Source organism: Chionomys nivalis, chromosome 1 (assembly GCF_950005125.1).
Source record: "Chionomys nivalis chromosome 1, mChiNiv1.1, whole genome shotgun sequence".
Taxonomy (NCBI): Eukaryota; Metazoa; Chordata; class Mammalia; order Rodentia; family Cricetidae; genus Chionomys; species Chionomys nivalis.
This window is the reverse complement of record NC_080086.1, coordinates 161,970,344-161,986,506: the sequence shown is the minus strand read 5'-3', so window position 1 is coordinate 161,986,506 and position 16,163 is coordinate 161,970,344. Positions and strand designations below refer to the sequence as shown.

Here is a 16,163-nt window from a genome sequence, read left to right as displayed (position 1 = left end):
TAAGGGAGAGTGTCACAAAGCTCACTGTCTTGAAAAGATTTTTCAGTTTTTTTTCTGAGTGGGGGGGAGATGATTTTTATTTCTTTATTGATCAGTGGTATAATTATTCAGCCACAAGTAAGACTGTGCTTCTGGGTTCTAAAGCCATGCATGTGCAGACAAGCCCTCAGGCAGAAGTGCCTGAATGTTAAAGAGCTCCACGTGACCCACATGCACACATGGGTGGTTATATCCATGTATGACTTAGCTAAGCCCTTGTACACATGTGTGAGCCCCATCATCTGCGTATTTTAAGACTCTTGGAGTAGGGAGACTCTCACTCAAGTCTCGGGATAACACAACCCCCCCAGGAACTCATGAGAGACTGTCCTTGCTGCAATCACACAAGGTTTATTGACAGGACAGGAACCAACACGCTGGGACCGAAACTCATTTCCCACACAGGGGTAGAGAAGTTTGACCCTGAGTAGCTGAGAGAGGGAGTATTTAGGGGAAGAAACCACAACCCAAAGGGGGTAGGGAGGGCGTCATGAATATTCCGAAACTACCAGTGATAATCACAAGGGGATAACTCCCTGTTTCTCAAGATTATTCTCAAGATTATAATCTAACTTTATGGTCAGCTAGTTCCTGGAATAGAGTCACTGAACTGGCTAACCTAGAGTTTTGGCTCTACTCTTTCTGGTCCTTCAGTATGACATAGCCACGTCAACCCCCTGTGCACCGCCCGCCTCCCCCCCCCCCCCCCCCGTGCATGCGCTAGACAGGTTTTAAAAACTGGACGCACCACCTTTCTCTCTCTCACTCCCAGGCCAGTACACGCCCCCTCTAATAAACTCCTAAAATGGTTTGTTGCATGTTTTGTGGTTCCTTCTCACTCGTGCCAGGTGATTTCAAGTGGCTTCTGAGTTCAGAAATGGCTGCCTTCAGCATTTCTGCCTGTGTAGGTAATTGTTTTATTTGAAGAAAACATTCCCAGATGTCCTCTTCCAACTTTCAGACTTCAGTCTAAGACAGACTTTTCTATAAACTTTTATATATATAATAAAATTCCCAGGCGCGAAGGAGAACAGATCACGAAACACAACGAAATCCACTTTCAGAGTTTCTTAAGAGAAAGAAAGATATGTGTGCAGGCCTGAGGAAGTCACTGTAGGAAAAGAGTGTGGACCGGACATGTACAGCTTTTAAAGGTTACCTAGTACATGTGCACAGGGGCTTATGCATGTGCACAAGTGTTTGCATAGCTGCATCATGCATAGGTGACATGACCATGCTGCACGTAGATCATGTAGGGTTGAGGGCCCTGGGTGGCTATGTAAATTGCCTAAGCGATTGTTGGCGGAAGTGCAAGCCAAAAGCACTGGGTGATAGACATCATATCATATATGATATATATGTATATATAGTCTAGAGTTCAAGGGAACGCTGAAGGAGATCCCAGAATCAAATAGTATGTAACAGCAAAGAGCGTTTTTATACCAACATGCATGTGGGGTTGCTCACCTGTACAAAATGGTGATGATCCTGAGAGGAACATGCAGGCTCCTTTTAAGCACAGGTAAGGGGAGTTGCAGGGACATTTATGCAATTGATTACGTGAGCAGCAGTTACATTAATGTATTTCTAATTGGCTGAGATTTAGTCTTATCGTTTTTGGACACATCTGCACAAACTTGGGCAGGTCCCAACTTGACTCAGAAGAGGGCTGACAACTGGCTTTGCCCTCCAGACACCCCAAGGATGACTTGGCTCTCTGTGTTTGTTCTCTCTCCCTTCACCCTGAATGTAAGGGCCTTGGGGGTAAAAGGCCCTTGTCAGGGAGCTGCAACTTAAATTGAATTGTAAAAGTGGGAGAGTTTAATCCCTTTAATCGCTTCAATATATCACTAAGAACCTCTTCCATGCAAGAAACACCCATGCAATCGAAGCGCAGCACCGAGAGCACAATTCCCACTTCCCATAATCATAAAGAACTCTAGATCGTTCAATTTGGTTTGTTTGTTTGTTTATTTATTTACTTATTTATTTATTTTTATCTTTTCTATTTTTTTCTTCATTTCTCCATTGCTCTTTCATAATGCTGCTTCATTTACACAGCTCTAGCCTCCTCTCATCAGGTATAAAATTTTGGGACTACAAAGAAAGAAACTACCACTCCAACTGAAGTGTTCAGACAAGGCACAATTTTAATCTTGATGTAGAGGGTGTGCTCAGGAGAGTGAGCACACTAGGGTGGTGAGAAAACTGACAACATGAGAACTATATGGTATGGTTAAGGGAATGTTTTCTGTTGTAGATAGAAGAGAGAACTGTACCAGTTTCACAAGTTCCTGAGGAATTCTGGCTTTTATCCAACTGCTAAAAATCCTCTGATAGTCCAGGTTGAGCTTATTTCTGGATATTTGCACTGCGTAACCTGATATGCCATGTTTGGTGATATCCCTGGGAGGCCTGTCCTTTTTGGAAGGGAAACTGACGAATGGGTGGTGATAAGGAAGAACTACGAGAAGGGGAGGGAGGGGAAACTGCAATTGAGATATAACGTATAAGAATAATAAATTTAAAAAATTAAAAAGAGGATAAGTTCCTTACTCTAGGTGCAAGTATATCTCTCAAGCCCTGCCATGAAGTTGATTGGGACTTTTATCTGGCTTCTTTCCTGGATGAAGTCCTCTGGTTCTTAGAGCAACCGTTCTACTGCCCCATGCACAGAGCCTCAAATTCACCTCCTTGTTTCCCCACCCAGAGCTGTGCAAAAGGTGACAGGACAGAGAGGGATCGTCATCACCCGCTCCACATTCCCCACTTCTGGACGATGGGCAGGACACTGGCTGGGAGACAACACAGCTGCCTGGGACCAGCTGGGGAAATCCATCATTGGTGTGTGGTTGTTCTTAGGGGCCTTTGCTGGTGGTGGGACTGGAACTAGAGTGTATACAATTGGGCTATACTGTGTATGTTTAGATTGGCATCGAGGGGGCAGTAAAGTCAGTAAAAGTTGAATGTTCTGTCAGTGTGAGTTTTAGTTTATACCCATCTCTCAATATATTCATCAGGAATTGCAAAGGGCTGTTAATGAAGCAGAGGAAAAGGTTGAGCTTCCTCTCTCCTACCCAAGGGTTGCCTTCATTTAACATGGCTGTTATATCTCATTGCAGGCATGATGGAGTTCAGTCTCTTTGGAATACCTTATGTAAGTCAGATTAGAACCGTTGCCCTTTGCCCAGATTTTAGTGTCTGTGTGTCTGTCTCGGAAGAATACCCAGTTGATACTCTGATTTTGCTTCTTCTCAGACAGGAGCAGACATCTGTGGGTTCTTTGGAGATGCTGAGTATGAGATGTGTATCCGCTGGATGCAACTGGGAGCATTTTATCCATTTTCCAGGAACCACAACAATGCAGGAACTAGGGTGAGGCGGCCATTGTTCATGCTGCAGATATATTAGCAAATATCAAATCACAGCTTATTTCAAAATTACAGAAATGTTTCCTGACCTATCATGAAGACCACCAGGACATCCATGTTTTTGAATATCCACAAAGTTCAGAACTCCAAGGTTATCAAAAACTCTTAATAGTACAATTTTCTTTACTTCTTGGAGGCATTTTTTTTTTTTTGCCAAGAAAAGGTATTTTCTAGCTCCTGCATTGAACTACAATATAACGTGTTCCCTTGCTTGACAGAATATTGAGTTGGTAATTTATTCAAAGCATCGTTGATAAATCCGTGCTGCATAGGGGCCTATTGATAAGGCTTACACAGCCACAAAGCCAAAGGTTGATTGTTCAAGGGACCTGAGAATCGATGACAAAGAGCATCTACACTAGTGTTAGAGGTGACAGAGGGAGCAAAGAGGGGGAGGCTAGAAATGGCGAGAGAAGAGACTGCACATGGCTGGCCATCCTCTTCTGAGATCCCTGGGATGTAGTGAGGAAGAACTTACCAAGTGTTCACTCACCCCTTTAGAGACAAGATCCCGTGGCCTGGAATTCAACCTTCAAGGAGTACTCAAGGAGAGTGCTGCAGATCAGATACTCCCTGCTGCCATATCTGTATACCTTGATGCATAAAGCTCACGTTGAGGGCAGCACCGTCATCCGACCCCTTCTCCATGAGTGAGTGTTGCCTCTTTCTCCAAGCAGTGAGTCTGGGCATGTTTGTAAATAACACTTTGCAATGGTGCTAGGCCTAGGGATGAGTTTTTTCATATTGGATTTTTCAGGTTCACAAATGACAATGTAACGTGGGATATAGACCGCCAGTTCATGTTGGGCCCAGCTATCCTGATCAGCCCCGTTCTGGAAAGTGTGAGTTTCTTATGGACCAGATGTCTTCCAATAACATGACTTAAAACCACAGTGAAAAAGTTATTTTATTTCAAATTAAAAGAAAATACTGAGCTTATCTGTGTGTGCCCATGTGCAGATATTTGGAAGACAATGTTTACAACTGAGTTCTTTCTTTCTACCACTTGGGCTCAAGGGCTCTAACTCAAGTTTTTGGGGTTGGTGAAAGATGCTTCTCCCTGCTGAGACATTCACAAGGTCCAGGGAAAACATTTAAAACAGTTTCCTGTCTTGCTCCCTTCATTATTTTTAAACAGATAACTTCCTAGAACATCAAACAAAGATCTTTTGATGTTTTTTCTCCCCAAGATATTACTGAAAGCATTCCCACACTGATTTCTCAGTTGGGTATTCTGTGAGCCAGTCCTTTTATAATTTCACTAATTGACACATTTTTTCTACCTATTTGAAGAGACGTTTCCAAAGTGTATTCCTTAAGATTTCTCAAATTCTTGACGTCACTAATAAAATTCCACCTTAATCTTAATTCTATAGAAAATGTTTTAAAGATTAATATTGTTTTCCAGTTGGAATATTCACAGAAACATACTGCTTTTATGTTTCAGAACACTTTTGAGATTCAAGCTTATTTCCCCAGAGCCCGCTGGTATGACCATAGCACGGTGAGTTAGAATGTTTTTCGGGGGAATCGGATGGCTGGCTCTGTATGTTAGAGAGGTGATTAAGACTTCCTCCTAACTTCTCAAACCAGAAAGCAACAATCTCCAATCTTTCTATCCCTAGCCTGATCTGCATTAATGGGATCTGAATAAAGGCATAGGAAACATCAGAGTACCTATTTCTGCTGTCATCTACCCTAAACTTTCTCTAGACTTACACAGAAAACACTAGGTTTTCGAAGGTTTACTCAAAAATAAAAATAGTTTTTTTTTTTTTTAATTTTTGTGGTTTTTTTGCTGATCTTCCAACATGCTTCTTAGTAAGAAAGAAGTTTTAGTAAAATATGTAACTCATTTAATTGATTATCCTGTCAACATTTCTCCTCTATGTGCCTCCTTCTAGGGATCTGGCCAAGACTCAACAGGTGATTGGCAAACACTGGCCGCTCCTCTGGATCACATCAACGTTCATGTCAGAGGAGGCTACATCCTGCCTTGGCAAGAGCCTGCAATGAACACTTACTACAGGTATAATGAAGCAGTGTTTGATGACCTGGCCCTTTCCCAGGACGTACGGATAAATAAAGAAAAGAAATCAAGCTACAGAGTTCCATTGGTTGGCTTTCATGGGTGCCTTCTGATTGGCTCTGGAGGAAGAAAAGTTCATGAAACCTATCCCTGGGAGATCTTTCACCCGAGATCTTATATCAAGAGCAGAATTCCCCTGAGCAAAAATTTTCTGAGGGATAGAAACCTGGTTTTCTTCCCATGTTTTTGAAAAGGGGGAATATTAATGAGAACCTTCACTTGCATGACATTTCCATGGTTGCATGGCATTTCCAGGCTGATTTTTGGTGAACTCAAAAAGAGTTTTCATAACACACACATACACACACACACACATGTGCGCGCGCACGCACACATGCACGCGCACACACGGGAAACATATCAAAAAGCATATGAAAATGATACAGAAAATCAGTCAACTTTCAGCCAGTGATGAAAGACATGATTTTTACCAAAACAGACCCTGAGATGGTTCTTGAATAATAAATAGGATTTGAACATCTGAAGACGAGGAGAGATATTCTAGGAGGGTTAAAGAAATAAAGGTGAAAAATGAGTTGAGTAGATACAATTGAAACAGAGTTAGCTCATGGAAGTCTGTGAATGGCATCCTGTGTAGTTTGGATTTTAATCTTTGGCACCTGAAAGTTGTTGAAGTTTTAATTTTCTGGTATTGCCTTACTAAGGAATTGATGTCACATCATGGTTTTGTATAATTGCAATGGGTATGTTGGAAAATGTGCCTATTTGAGCTGTGAAATTCAAAGCTAACAAAGGTTTCATTAAACTTTAAATGATGTTCTTTTGACTTAGATCTTATATTTTATCTCACTATATTCTTTGTCACTTTTTGTACATATTTAACACCTTGAGTTTTGTAGTTTATTTCGGGATTAAGATGTTTTTAGAAGATGTTTTTTGCTCTTACAGCCTACAACCAAGTGAAAAATAATGATTAATGATTTGGTTTTATTTTTTATAGCCGACAAAATTTTGTGGGGTTGACTGTTGCTTTGGATGATAAAGGGGAGGCTGAAGGTCAGATGTTTTGGGATGATGGACAAAGCATCGGTAAGTATGACCTCACTCCCAGAGAGCCTGCATGCCATTCTGAGCACTGTATAATAGAAGCTCAGCATGTACCAGTGGGACCCTAAAACCTACCTCTGTGCTGCCTACTGTTTGAAACTTTTGACTGGCTCAGATATTTTCTACTGAAAGTTATTGTAGACCAGGTACGGTTCCCCAGTCTTGGAAGTTTATGAGTCTGACATGATGGCTTCAGCCAGGGCAGGTCTATCCTCACAGAACTGCTTCACTCTGTCAACACAGTGTGGATACAGATACCAGGCTAATCATGAAGTCATCCTCACAGGGCAGGGCTAAGGCTCTCCTTGAGTCAGCAAACAATATCAGGCATCTTTTTTCTCATAAGTCGGGACACTCAGGAGACTCTTGGTGACACATAAATTGAGAATTAAAAATTGCCAGGGGGATGCTTAAGACTTGGCATGCTTTGTGTTCTCATGCTCTGTTTTCACTCACTCTATTGGAGATAACTACCACCCATCGTTATCATCAGAGTAGTCTCTTGCTCGGACATTTCAAAAGAATATCGGCACGCTGCTGTTAACCTGTTATCACTTTTACTACTATTATCTTGGACTATAATATTTTGATTTTGCAAAAAGCCACACTTTCTGAAATTGTAGTCTATTTTTCTTCACTAATATATCTAAAACCTTCTTCCTTTTAATTTTCATCATTTTCATTGAAGCATGAAATACAAAAGCTTTAAGGGTAGAGAATTAGAATAAACATACAACTACATTTAGGTGTATTGCTGTATTGTCTTTTGTTATTCTGTTGTTATATACCTAGAAAAATGCTTAGTTTTGAATAACTGGAAGCATGGCAAATTTAATTTGTATATCGAGTTTCTTTTTATTGAATGTAATGACAGACACATAAAGGGATATTAAGATGTGCTCCTTACAAACATCTTTACTATTACTATGATCATATGCCGTGAAGAGGATATTCTAAACTTGTTTGTTTATTTGTTTGTTTGGGTTTGTTTTTGTTTTGTTTTTTTTTTTTGAGACAGGGTTTCTCTGTGTAGCTTTAGAGCCTGCCTTTACTCTGTAGACCAGGCTGGCCTTGAACTCACAGAGATCTGTCTGTCTCTGGCTCTTTTTTTTTTTTTTTTTTTTTTTTTTTTTTTTTTTTTTTTTTTTGGTTTTTCGAGACAGGGTTTCTCTGTGGTTTTGGAGCCTGTCCTGGAACTAGCTCTTGTAGACCAGGCTGGTCTCGAACTCACAGAGATCCGCCTGCCTCTGCCTCCCAAGTGCTGGGATTAAAGGCGTGCGCCACCACCGCCCGGCCTGTCTCTGGCTCTTAAGTGCTGGGATTAAAGGTGTGCTCCACTGTCTAACTGGTATTTTAAAGTTTATCTAACTATAATTATTCTCACTATATGACATTAATTTCATTGTTACAAATTGAGTTTTGAGTATTAGATTTATTTGCATTTTAGATGATTTTTTCTAGCATATATGACCCTAGCTAAAATTTACATAAAAATCCACTTAAGAATATAATTCTTTGAATTTTTTATTTAAAAATTTAAAATAAAATATAATTATATCACTTCTTCCCTTTCTTTCTTCCCTTTAACCCCTCTAACATCCCCTCCTTCAACCTCTTTAAAATTAATGGACTCCTTTTTCTTTATTGTTATTGTCACACACAGAAAAACATATTTATGAACACATTAACAAATCTCAGTGAGTCTGTTTCTCATGGCTTGTGTGTACATGATTTCAGAGCTCACTACTTTGTATTATATAAGCAACTAGGGGACTTATCCCTAGGAGAATCTAATTTTTCTGATCTCAACATGTACTTCTTCATCTAGGGGTGGGACCTCAGGAGATTTCCTTTTCTGTGTTAGTGAGTTTATTGGTGTTATCATTGTTTAAGTCTTGTTTAAGCAGCCATATTCTTTTATTTGTCTGTTTTTTGAGATAGTGTTTCTCTGTGTAACAGTTCTAACTGTCCTGGAACTAGCTTTATAGACCAGGCTGTACTCAAACTCACAGAAGTCCGCCTGCCTCTGCCTCCAGAGTGCTGCGATTAAAGGTGAGCACCACCACTGCCCGGCTAAGTGGCCATGTTTTTAGGCACCATGAATGTAGCTTCTTTTTGTATCTAGGAGAAGCAATATCATAGCAGAATTTTTTGATCCTCTAGCTCCTACAATCTTTCTGCCCCCTCTTCCAGATGTCCCCTGAGAAGCTGTATTGAAGAAAGATGTATGTTGAGTTTGGGCTGCCCATGATCCATTGTTCTCTGCATTCTGATCATTTGTGTTTTCTCTTTTTCTTTTGTTATGGTGTTTGTTTGCTGTAGAAAGAATCTTCTTTGATGAGGTTGGGAGCTACACTTATCTATGGGTGTAAAGATAGGTTTTATAATGCTATTAGTGTAGTAATAGGAGCGGCGGGCTACGTCTCGCCACCCGGCTAGCTTTACAACCGAAATAATTACATGGAAACTGTTTTCTTTTAAATAGTGTTTGGCCCATTAGTTCTAGTCTCTTACTGGCTAACTCTAACATATTGATCTAACCCATTTCTAATGATCTGTGTAGCACTACGAGCTGGCTTATCAGGAAAGATCTTAACCTGCATCTGTCTGGAGTGGGAGAATCATGGCGACTTACTGACTCGGCTTCTTTCTCCCAGCATTCTGTTCTGTTTACTCCACCCACCTAAGGGTTGGCCTATCAAATGGACCTAGGCAGTTTCTTTATTAATTAACCAATGAAAGCAACAGATTAGAAAGAAATCACTTCCATATCATTTTCCCTTTTTCTGTTTAAACAAAAAAGAAGGCTTTCATTTTAACATAGTAAGATTACATATAACAAAACAGTTATCAAGCAAGAATTACAGTTACAATATTTATATCTATTTTATCTTTTATCATAACTAAGAAAAACTACAACTATAACTAACCATTCTTCAACTCCATCAAAGACTCCAGAAGGATATAATATTACCTAAGCAAACAAGAAGTCCAAAGCTCTAGAAATGACAGAGACATCTCGCTCTTTGGACAGTCACCCAAAATTCTTTTGTACCGTTGGGGCATCCATCTTCAGTTTACAGGCCCATAGTATCCATCAGACTCTTCCATGAAGCAGGAAATTTCAAAGACAGTTCAGTTACTTTCTGCTGTGTCCTGTAGAATGTCTCATACACTCTTTCATAAATCAGGAACCCGGAAAGATCATCTCACCTTTAGGCAAGTTCGGCTGTCCTCTCTCTGAGGGTTCTCTGTGTCCAGTTTATGCAATAGTCCAGGCAAGAACAGTTTCTTCCCCAAATGGCTATCAAACTCCATAACGAGCTTCTTCGATGCCCATCTTCCTCTTGAAGTAGATTGGTGCTGCCAGGAGCAGGCGTGTCTCATTATCATGAAAACTCCTAAGTTATTAAAACATTTAAATGCCATATTCTACAGTCTTTGAAAGATATGAAGAATGCCTATCTAACTGAAATATATCTCTATATATCCAGAAAATCTAACATGACTACAAGCTTGACTATTATTGATGATTATCCATCAACAACCTATACTTCCTAATTATACATTACATTTTTAAAATGAACTGCACAATCACAACACCTTAATCAATAGCAGAAACACATATACATATAACAAAATTGACCTTAAAATCCATACCAATACAAATTATTCATATCTATATTATATCCCCCTTTAAATGTAAAAGAACATTTATAAACCATATTTGGGAACATGGGCGCAGTTTTTTCTCTCCAAACTGCTTCCTGCTGAATGGGGGTGCTGTTATTCAGGTCTTTTATGGGATAACCTGTCTGCTAGGTTCATCTCAGTCAGCAGTTGAGCAAAGTAATTTTTTGAGGGTGTTCACAGCAACCTTTCAGGAGGGCGTGGTCTATCATACCATATTGGGATAGAAGCGATCCACAGGGTCTCATCCTCTGTGAAAACAAAAATAGACCCTCTCCAAAGCATCATATCCTTAGACCCAAATTCTGAAGTCATAATACCCTTATGCTACCCATTCTGGTTTCGCTTGGCAGCCCATGTAATGAAATGTCTCTCTGTACTTAGCTCCTTCACAGTCAAAAATTTTAAAGAAAACACAATCATACAAAGAATCCAGACTCTCTGTGAATTTTCTGTTTTTACATGGCTTATTTTTCTTTATCTCTCTTAATCTATAACTATCTGTATTCTGTCTCTTTAAAGACTTTACCTTTTTTTTTAAACCATTAACTTTATTCTCTATTTTTTTTCTCTCCCTCAAGCCTACATACACTCATCCAACACTGTAGTCCTTTTATGTCTGAATCTGTTTTATTGTGCATCTGTAATTTTTTTACTATCCAGGAGCATTTCTTAAAATGTTAAGCACTTCTTAAAAACTTAAGTTGCACCATGTACAGGTAATATGGTACCACCTGTGTCCTGCCCAGTCTAAACCTTAACTGTGCTGTTATTATGGTAATTACAGTAGTTCCTGCCTGAGACCAGCACAGTTCAGCATGGGAGCTGAGCTGCTCCTGCCTCAGAGCCATTTGGTGTCCCTGAGCCACTCACAATTCCAGGCACACATCAATCCACATTGCCATCAAGCAAGCAGTAGCACTTTACTCCAAATGATCCATTCAAAGACTCTGTCTCCCGCAGGAGCCAGACAGAGATCACGATGGCGGCACAGCCCAGAAAGCCGACATTTTAAAACAGCCAGTTTTTTTCCTGCTGCTGAGTCAGGACAATTTCTCTCTGCTGCACACAACCCACAAACAGCAAAAAGCTGTCTTAAATTCTCTCTCTCTCCTTTTTAAGCCCTCTTAGGTTTTACATAGAGTTCATTATCACCTTGGGTTCCACTCTGTAGTAATAGGAGCGACCACCACCCGGCTAGCTTTACACCCGAAATAATTACACGGAAACTGTTTTCTTTTAAATACTGCTTGGCCCATTAGTTCTAGCCTCTTACTGGCTAGCTCTTACATATTGATCTAACCCATTTCTAATGATCTGTGTAGCACCACAAGCTGGCTTATCAGAAAAGATCTTAACCTGCATCTGTCTGGAGTGGGAGAATCATGGCGACTTACTGACTCGGCTTTTTTCTCCCAGCATATTAGGAATTACTCTGGTCTAGTAAAGTGGTGGTAGTAGGTCCCCTAAGCTCTATACACAGCCCCAGTTGTCTAGGTCTCTAGTACCAGGTGTAATTTTCAACCAATTGAGAAGACCTTAAGTCTAATTGAACAGCAGCTGGTTCCTACCAAGATACGAGTGCTGCTATTGTACCTTTAGGGAAATCTTGCCATGCTGGTCATTGTTCTGGTTCCTAGATGTCACATGGATAGGAATATTGATGGCTCCCCTCCCTAGGTAATTTACTTACTACTTTCTGGTACTGTGAAGGCTAGACAACAGGAAGGAGACTTTCAGGTTAGACCAGCTCAAATCTTCTGAGTGCTGTGTCCATAGTATGTGGTGTCTGCAGTAATAGGGGTTTGCTTTCAGCTTCTAAGAAATGACCAAGGGAAATAGCAATAGTCTATGTTTTGGACAAATATGTTACACTACTCTGACTCAAGTGGGGGTTGTGCCTGGTTCTGGGTTTTTTGTCAAATAGTTGTGCTGACTAGCTTGTGTTCACTTGACTCAAGATGAGCTCAGTTTAGAAGAGTCATTTACCTCAACTGAGATAATGCCCTCATGGGATTGGTTGAAGGCCTGGTCTTTTGTAGGTCATACCATACCTGAGCAGGTGATCCTGGGTGTATAAGTAAACGTATGCCAGATAATAACCTGAAATGAAAAGTGGTACTGTATTCATTCCCTTTGGTGTTGGAGATTAAGCCCAGGGTCTTTCTTTTTCTTATGAACGATGACATTTATTCAGCATATACACCAAATACTGTGTTTTGGATGAGTACAGTGGTGCACACCTGGCATTGTGAAGGTGGAAGAAAAAACAGTGAGAATTCAAAGCCAGACTGTGCTACCGATGAGTTCCAGGCTAGCCTGAACTAGAGAATAAAAACTTCTAAAACAAAGCAAACACACAAACAAGCAAACAAAAGACAAGTGCCTGCTTATTATCTTTATTGCTTCTCAGGAAGATGAAAGACACCTTGTTAGTTGTGATCCACTTTAGATAGTTCAGAGTCAACAGGAGATTGTCTGCTACAACTGAAGCAGGAAACTGTATTCTTTTCTTCTTGTTTGCAGATACGTATGAAAAGGGATTTTATTTCTTGGCTAACTTTAGAGCAACACAGGTAAGCCTACCTTGTTGAGTTTATAAATTCTTTTACCTACAGATTAGACATCATCCTCTAACTTTAATTTTAATTAAAATATAATGATTACATGTTAAGAACTACTTCCTTTCTCTACTTTTCTAATTCATGCTGTTGACAATAAAATCAGAAAGAAAATAGTCCGTATTTTATGTTTAGCCAGAATACCATCACTATGTGAAAAGAAGTTTGGAACTCATTTTATCCTGGGGGAAATAGATCCATCAATGTATAGCTTATTTCTAGGGATAAGAAGCTTTTTGGCTGACCAATTTGAAATGTAAATGTTATATAAATTATTGATTATGTAACACTGCTGTATAGTTGATAACTTCATAGCCTCATTGTCATGTGACAACAAACGTTTACTGAGATCATGCATTTATAGTGCTCAGGTGATCTAGCCAATACTTAACTGACATTGGCTAGATCACATATATATATGTGTATCTGCAGATAGCCTTCTGTGTATTGCTCAGTTTGGATAAGCTGATTTTTTTTTGCATAACTGGTGGCCAGCTGACATGGAGATGGGATAAAATCACCTTATGGGTAACTTTTTCATGATTATGGAGTAGCAATAAAGTGAACGCTGAGGGGCTTGAGAGAGGGCTCAGTGGTTTAAAGTGCTCGTTTCTTCTGTGGAAGAGCCATGTTTGGCTCCTAGCACCCATTTCAGGCAGGCCACCTCTAACTCTAGTTTTGGAGGATCCAGTGTTTTTGGCCTCTGAAGGTACCTGCATGTACATAGTCCACCTAAATTCACATAGGCATGCACACACATGCTTAAATAAATAAACACATCTTTAAAAATTAGAAATGGAAATACCAAATTCTTATTTAAAAATTACATTTTTATCAAGTTGACTAATTTCTTATTAGCAAAGTAAAGGACGCATGACCAAGCCCAGAGGCAAAGATGGCTCAGCATATTTTTATTCAGAAAAGCAAAACTATAAGAATTATAAAAGGAAATGACAATTATAGAGGAATAAATAAATAAATTAAAGGAAACAATACTTTGCATATTGGATGATTCTATTGACAATCTGTCTTCTTCTCCTGAGAATTAAGTAAATCTTTCTATATCAAGTCCAGAATCTGCTTAGCACTCGCCCATTGACTTAAAACATGGGCTACTGTGGCACAAAATCGATCACCTCTGTGTAACAGTGCTTTGGTTCCCCTCTGTCCTCTCTTACAATTGTATATATCTCTGGGGGAAACTTAGGATTTTCTTTGTTTTGTGTTTATGATTTATGCTGGATCCTCTGAATGTTAGTTAATTTAGATTTCTCTTAAAACACAGATGCCAGGATCAAGAGCATGGCTATGACTTCTGTGTTTCTTTTCTTTTTGTCCTTCCTTCATTCTTTCCTTCTTTCTCTCTCTTTTTTTTAGTAAAATAGAACTTTTTTCTTTTTTATTGGAAATAGATTCTTCCATTATACCATACATCCCAACCACAATTGCCCCCCACTCCTCCTAGCTCCAACTACCTCTCTACTCACCCAGATCCACTTCCCTCTGGTTCCTTTTCAGAACAAAGCAGGCAGGATTCTACAAGAAGATAGTCAAACATGACAAAATAAGATACAGTAAGACAAGGCCAAAGCTCTCATATCAAGGCCGGGCAAAGCAATTCAGCAGGAGGAAAAGAGTCTTAAGAGCAGGCAAAAGAGTCAGAGATATAGCCACTTCTACTGTTAAGAGTTCCACGAAAGTACCAAGCTAAAAGCCATAACATGCATATACAAGAGGACCTGATGTAGACCCATGCAGGCCCCAAGCTTGCTGCTTCAGTCTCTGTGAGCCCATAGAAGCCCTGCTTTGTGAAGTCTGTGGGCCATGTTCTCCCATTGTCCTTCATTTCCTCTGATTCCTATAGTCTTTTTTCCCCATCTTCTGTGGGGTTTCCAAGATCTCTGAAGAGGGGACCTGTAACATGAACGGGGGCCCTGTTTGTTGTTGTGGTTTTTGCCCAACCCGGTTCCCCACAACTGTTTAGCCCAAAGAAAATCACACATAGGTTTCCATAAATTATAAGATGATTGGCCCATTAGCTCTAGCCTCTCACTAGCTAACTCTCACATCTTGATTAACCCATTTTTCTGATCTATGATAGCCATGTGGCTCAGTACCTTTTTCAGTGAGGCAGATCACATCTGCTGCTTCTGTGGTCTGGGCAGGAGTGGGAGGAATCAACTTCCTCCTCCCCAAAATTCTCCTGTTCTCATTGCATCATTTTTACTTCCTGTATGGTTTTCCTGCCTATATTTCCTACCTGGCCAATCTGCATTTATTTATAACATGATTGACAGAATACAGACAATTCTTTCGCACCAGGGATCCGATAAAAGACCTCCAATTTATACTCTCTCTCTTTATAATGTCTAGTTGTGGGTCTCTGAACCTGCTCCTATCTGTTGCCTGCTGCCTGAGGAAGCCTGTCTGATAATGACTGAAAAAGGCACAGATCTATGAGTATAGGAGACTATCATTAGGAATCATGTCATTGATTTTATTTTTTTAAGACCATCTTTGTTTGGTTCTACTGTAGGAGTCTGAGCTATCTAATCTCTGGTTTCTTGTCATCCAAGCAGTGCTGGGCATGGGCTCCCTCTTGTGAAGTGGGCCTCAAATTAAATCAGATGTTAGTTGGCCACTCCCAGACATTTTGGGAGACCATTACCCCAGCACATCTTTTAGGCAAGACAGATTGCAGGTGGAAGGTTTTGAGGCTGGATTGGTATCCAGGTTTCTCTTTCTAAATCCTGCAGAGTACCTTCTCACACTGAAGGGACTAGGAAGCAAAGGTGATGGCTCCTAGCTTGCACCAGCTCAGTCTCTCTATGTTCAATGAGCTGAGTTGTTGTCCTCAGCAATGGTGCCCCTGCTGCCAGTTTTCAAAGGGCAACCTTCTCTCCTAGTATCATTCTGGGATGTTTAGGTATTTCCATGGGATCTCTGCATCCAACAATGTAACCCAGGCCCACCACTGCAAGTATTGTCAGGCTACTGAAGATTGCCAGTTCAGATCCATATCTTCCACTACTAGAAGTCCTCACTAGGATCATCCTCATAGATTCCAGTAAGTTTGCTCTGCACTAGGTTTCCACATTGCCCCACCCCACGTGATACTTTCTGATCCCCCTCCCGCTCCAGCCCCACCCATTGAATCTATTCTATTTCCTCTTCCCAGGGAGATCCATGCTTCCCCTCTCTTGCCCAGATTGGTTTTGATCTTGC

The 16,163-nt window shown here is 40.3% G+C and overlaps 1 protein-coding gene across 1 annotated transcript in view; it reads left to right on the top strand.

The window, feature by feature from the left end:
- Mgam2 (maltase-glucoamylase 2 (putative)) overlaps positions 1 to 16,163 on the top strand; it is a 75,981-nt gene that overhangs the window by 54,536 nt on the left and 5,282 nt on the right. Inside the window, exons 37-45 of the mRNA XM_057792906.1 lie at positions 2,750 to 2,883; positions 3,162 to 3,196; positions 3,298 to 3,414; positions 3,972 to 4,120; positions 4,228 to 4,312; positions 4,918 to 4,974; positions 5,375 to 5,499; positions 6,521 to 6,609; positions 12,844 to 12,893. Of these exons, the coding sequence (XP_057648889.1) occupies positions 2,750 to 2,883; positions 3,162 to 3,196; positions 3,298 to 3,414; positions 3,972 to 4,120; positions 4,228 to 4,312; positions 4,918 to 4,974; positions 5,375 to 5,499; positions 6,521 to 6,609; positions 12,844 to 12,893 (841 nt within the window). The remainder of the gene's footprint in view (positions 1 to 2,749; positions 2,884 to 3,161; positions 3,197 to 3,297; positions 3,415 to 3,971; positions 4,121 to 4,227; positions 4,313 to 4,917; positions 4,975 to 5,374; positions 5,500 to 6,520; positions 6,610 to 12,843; positions 12,894 to 16,163) is intronic.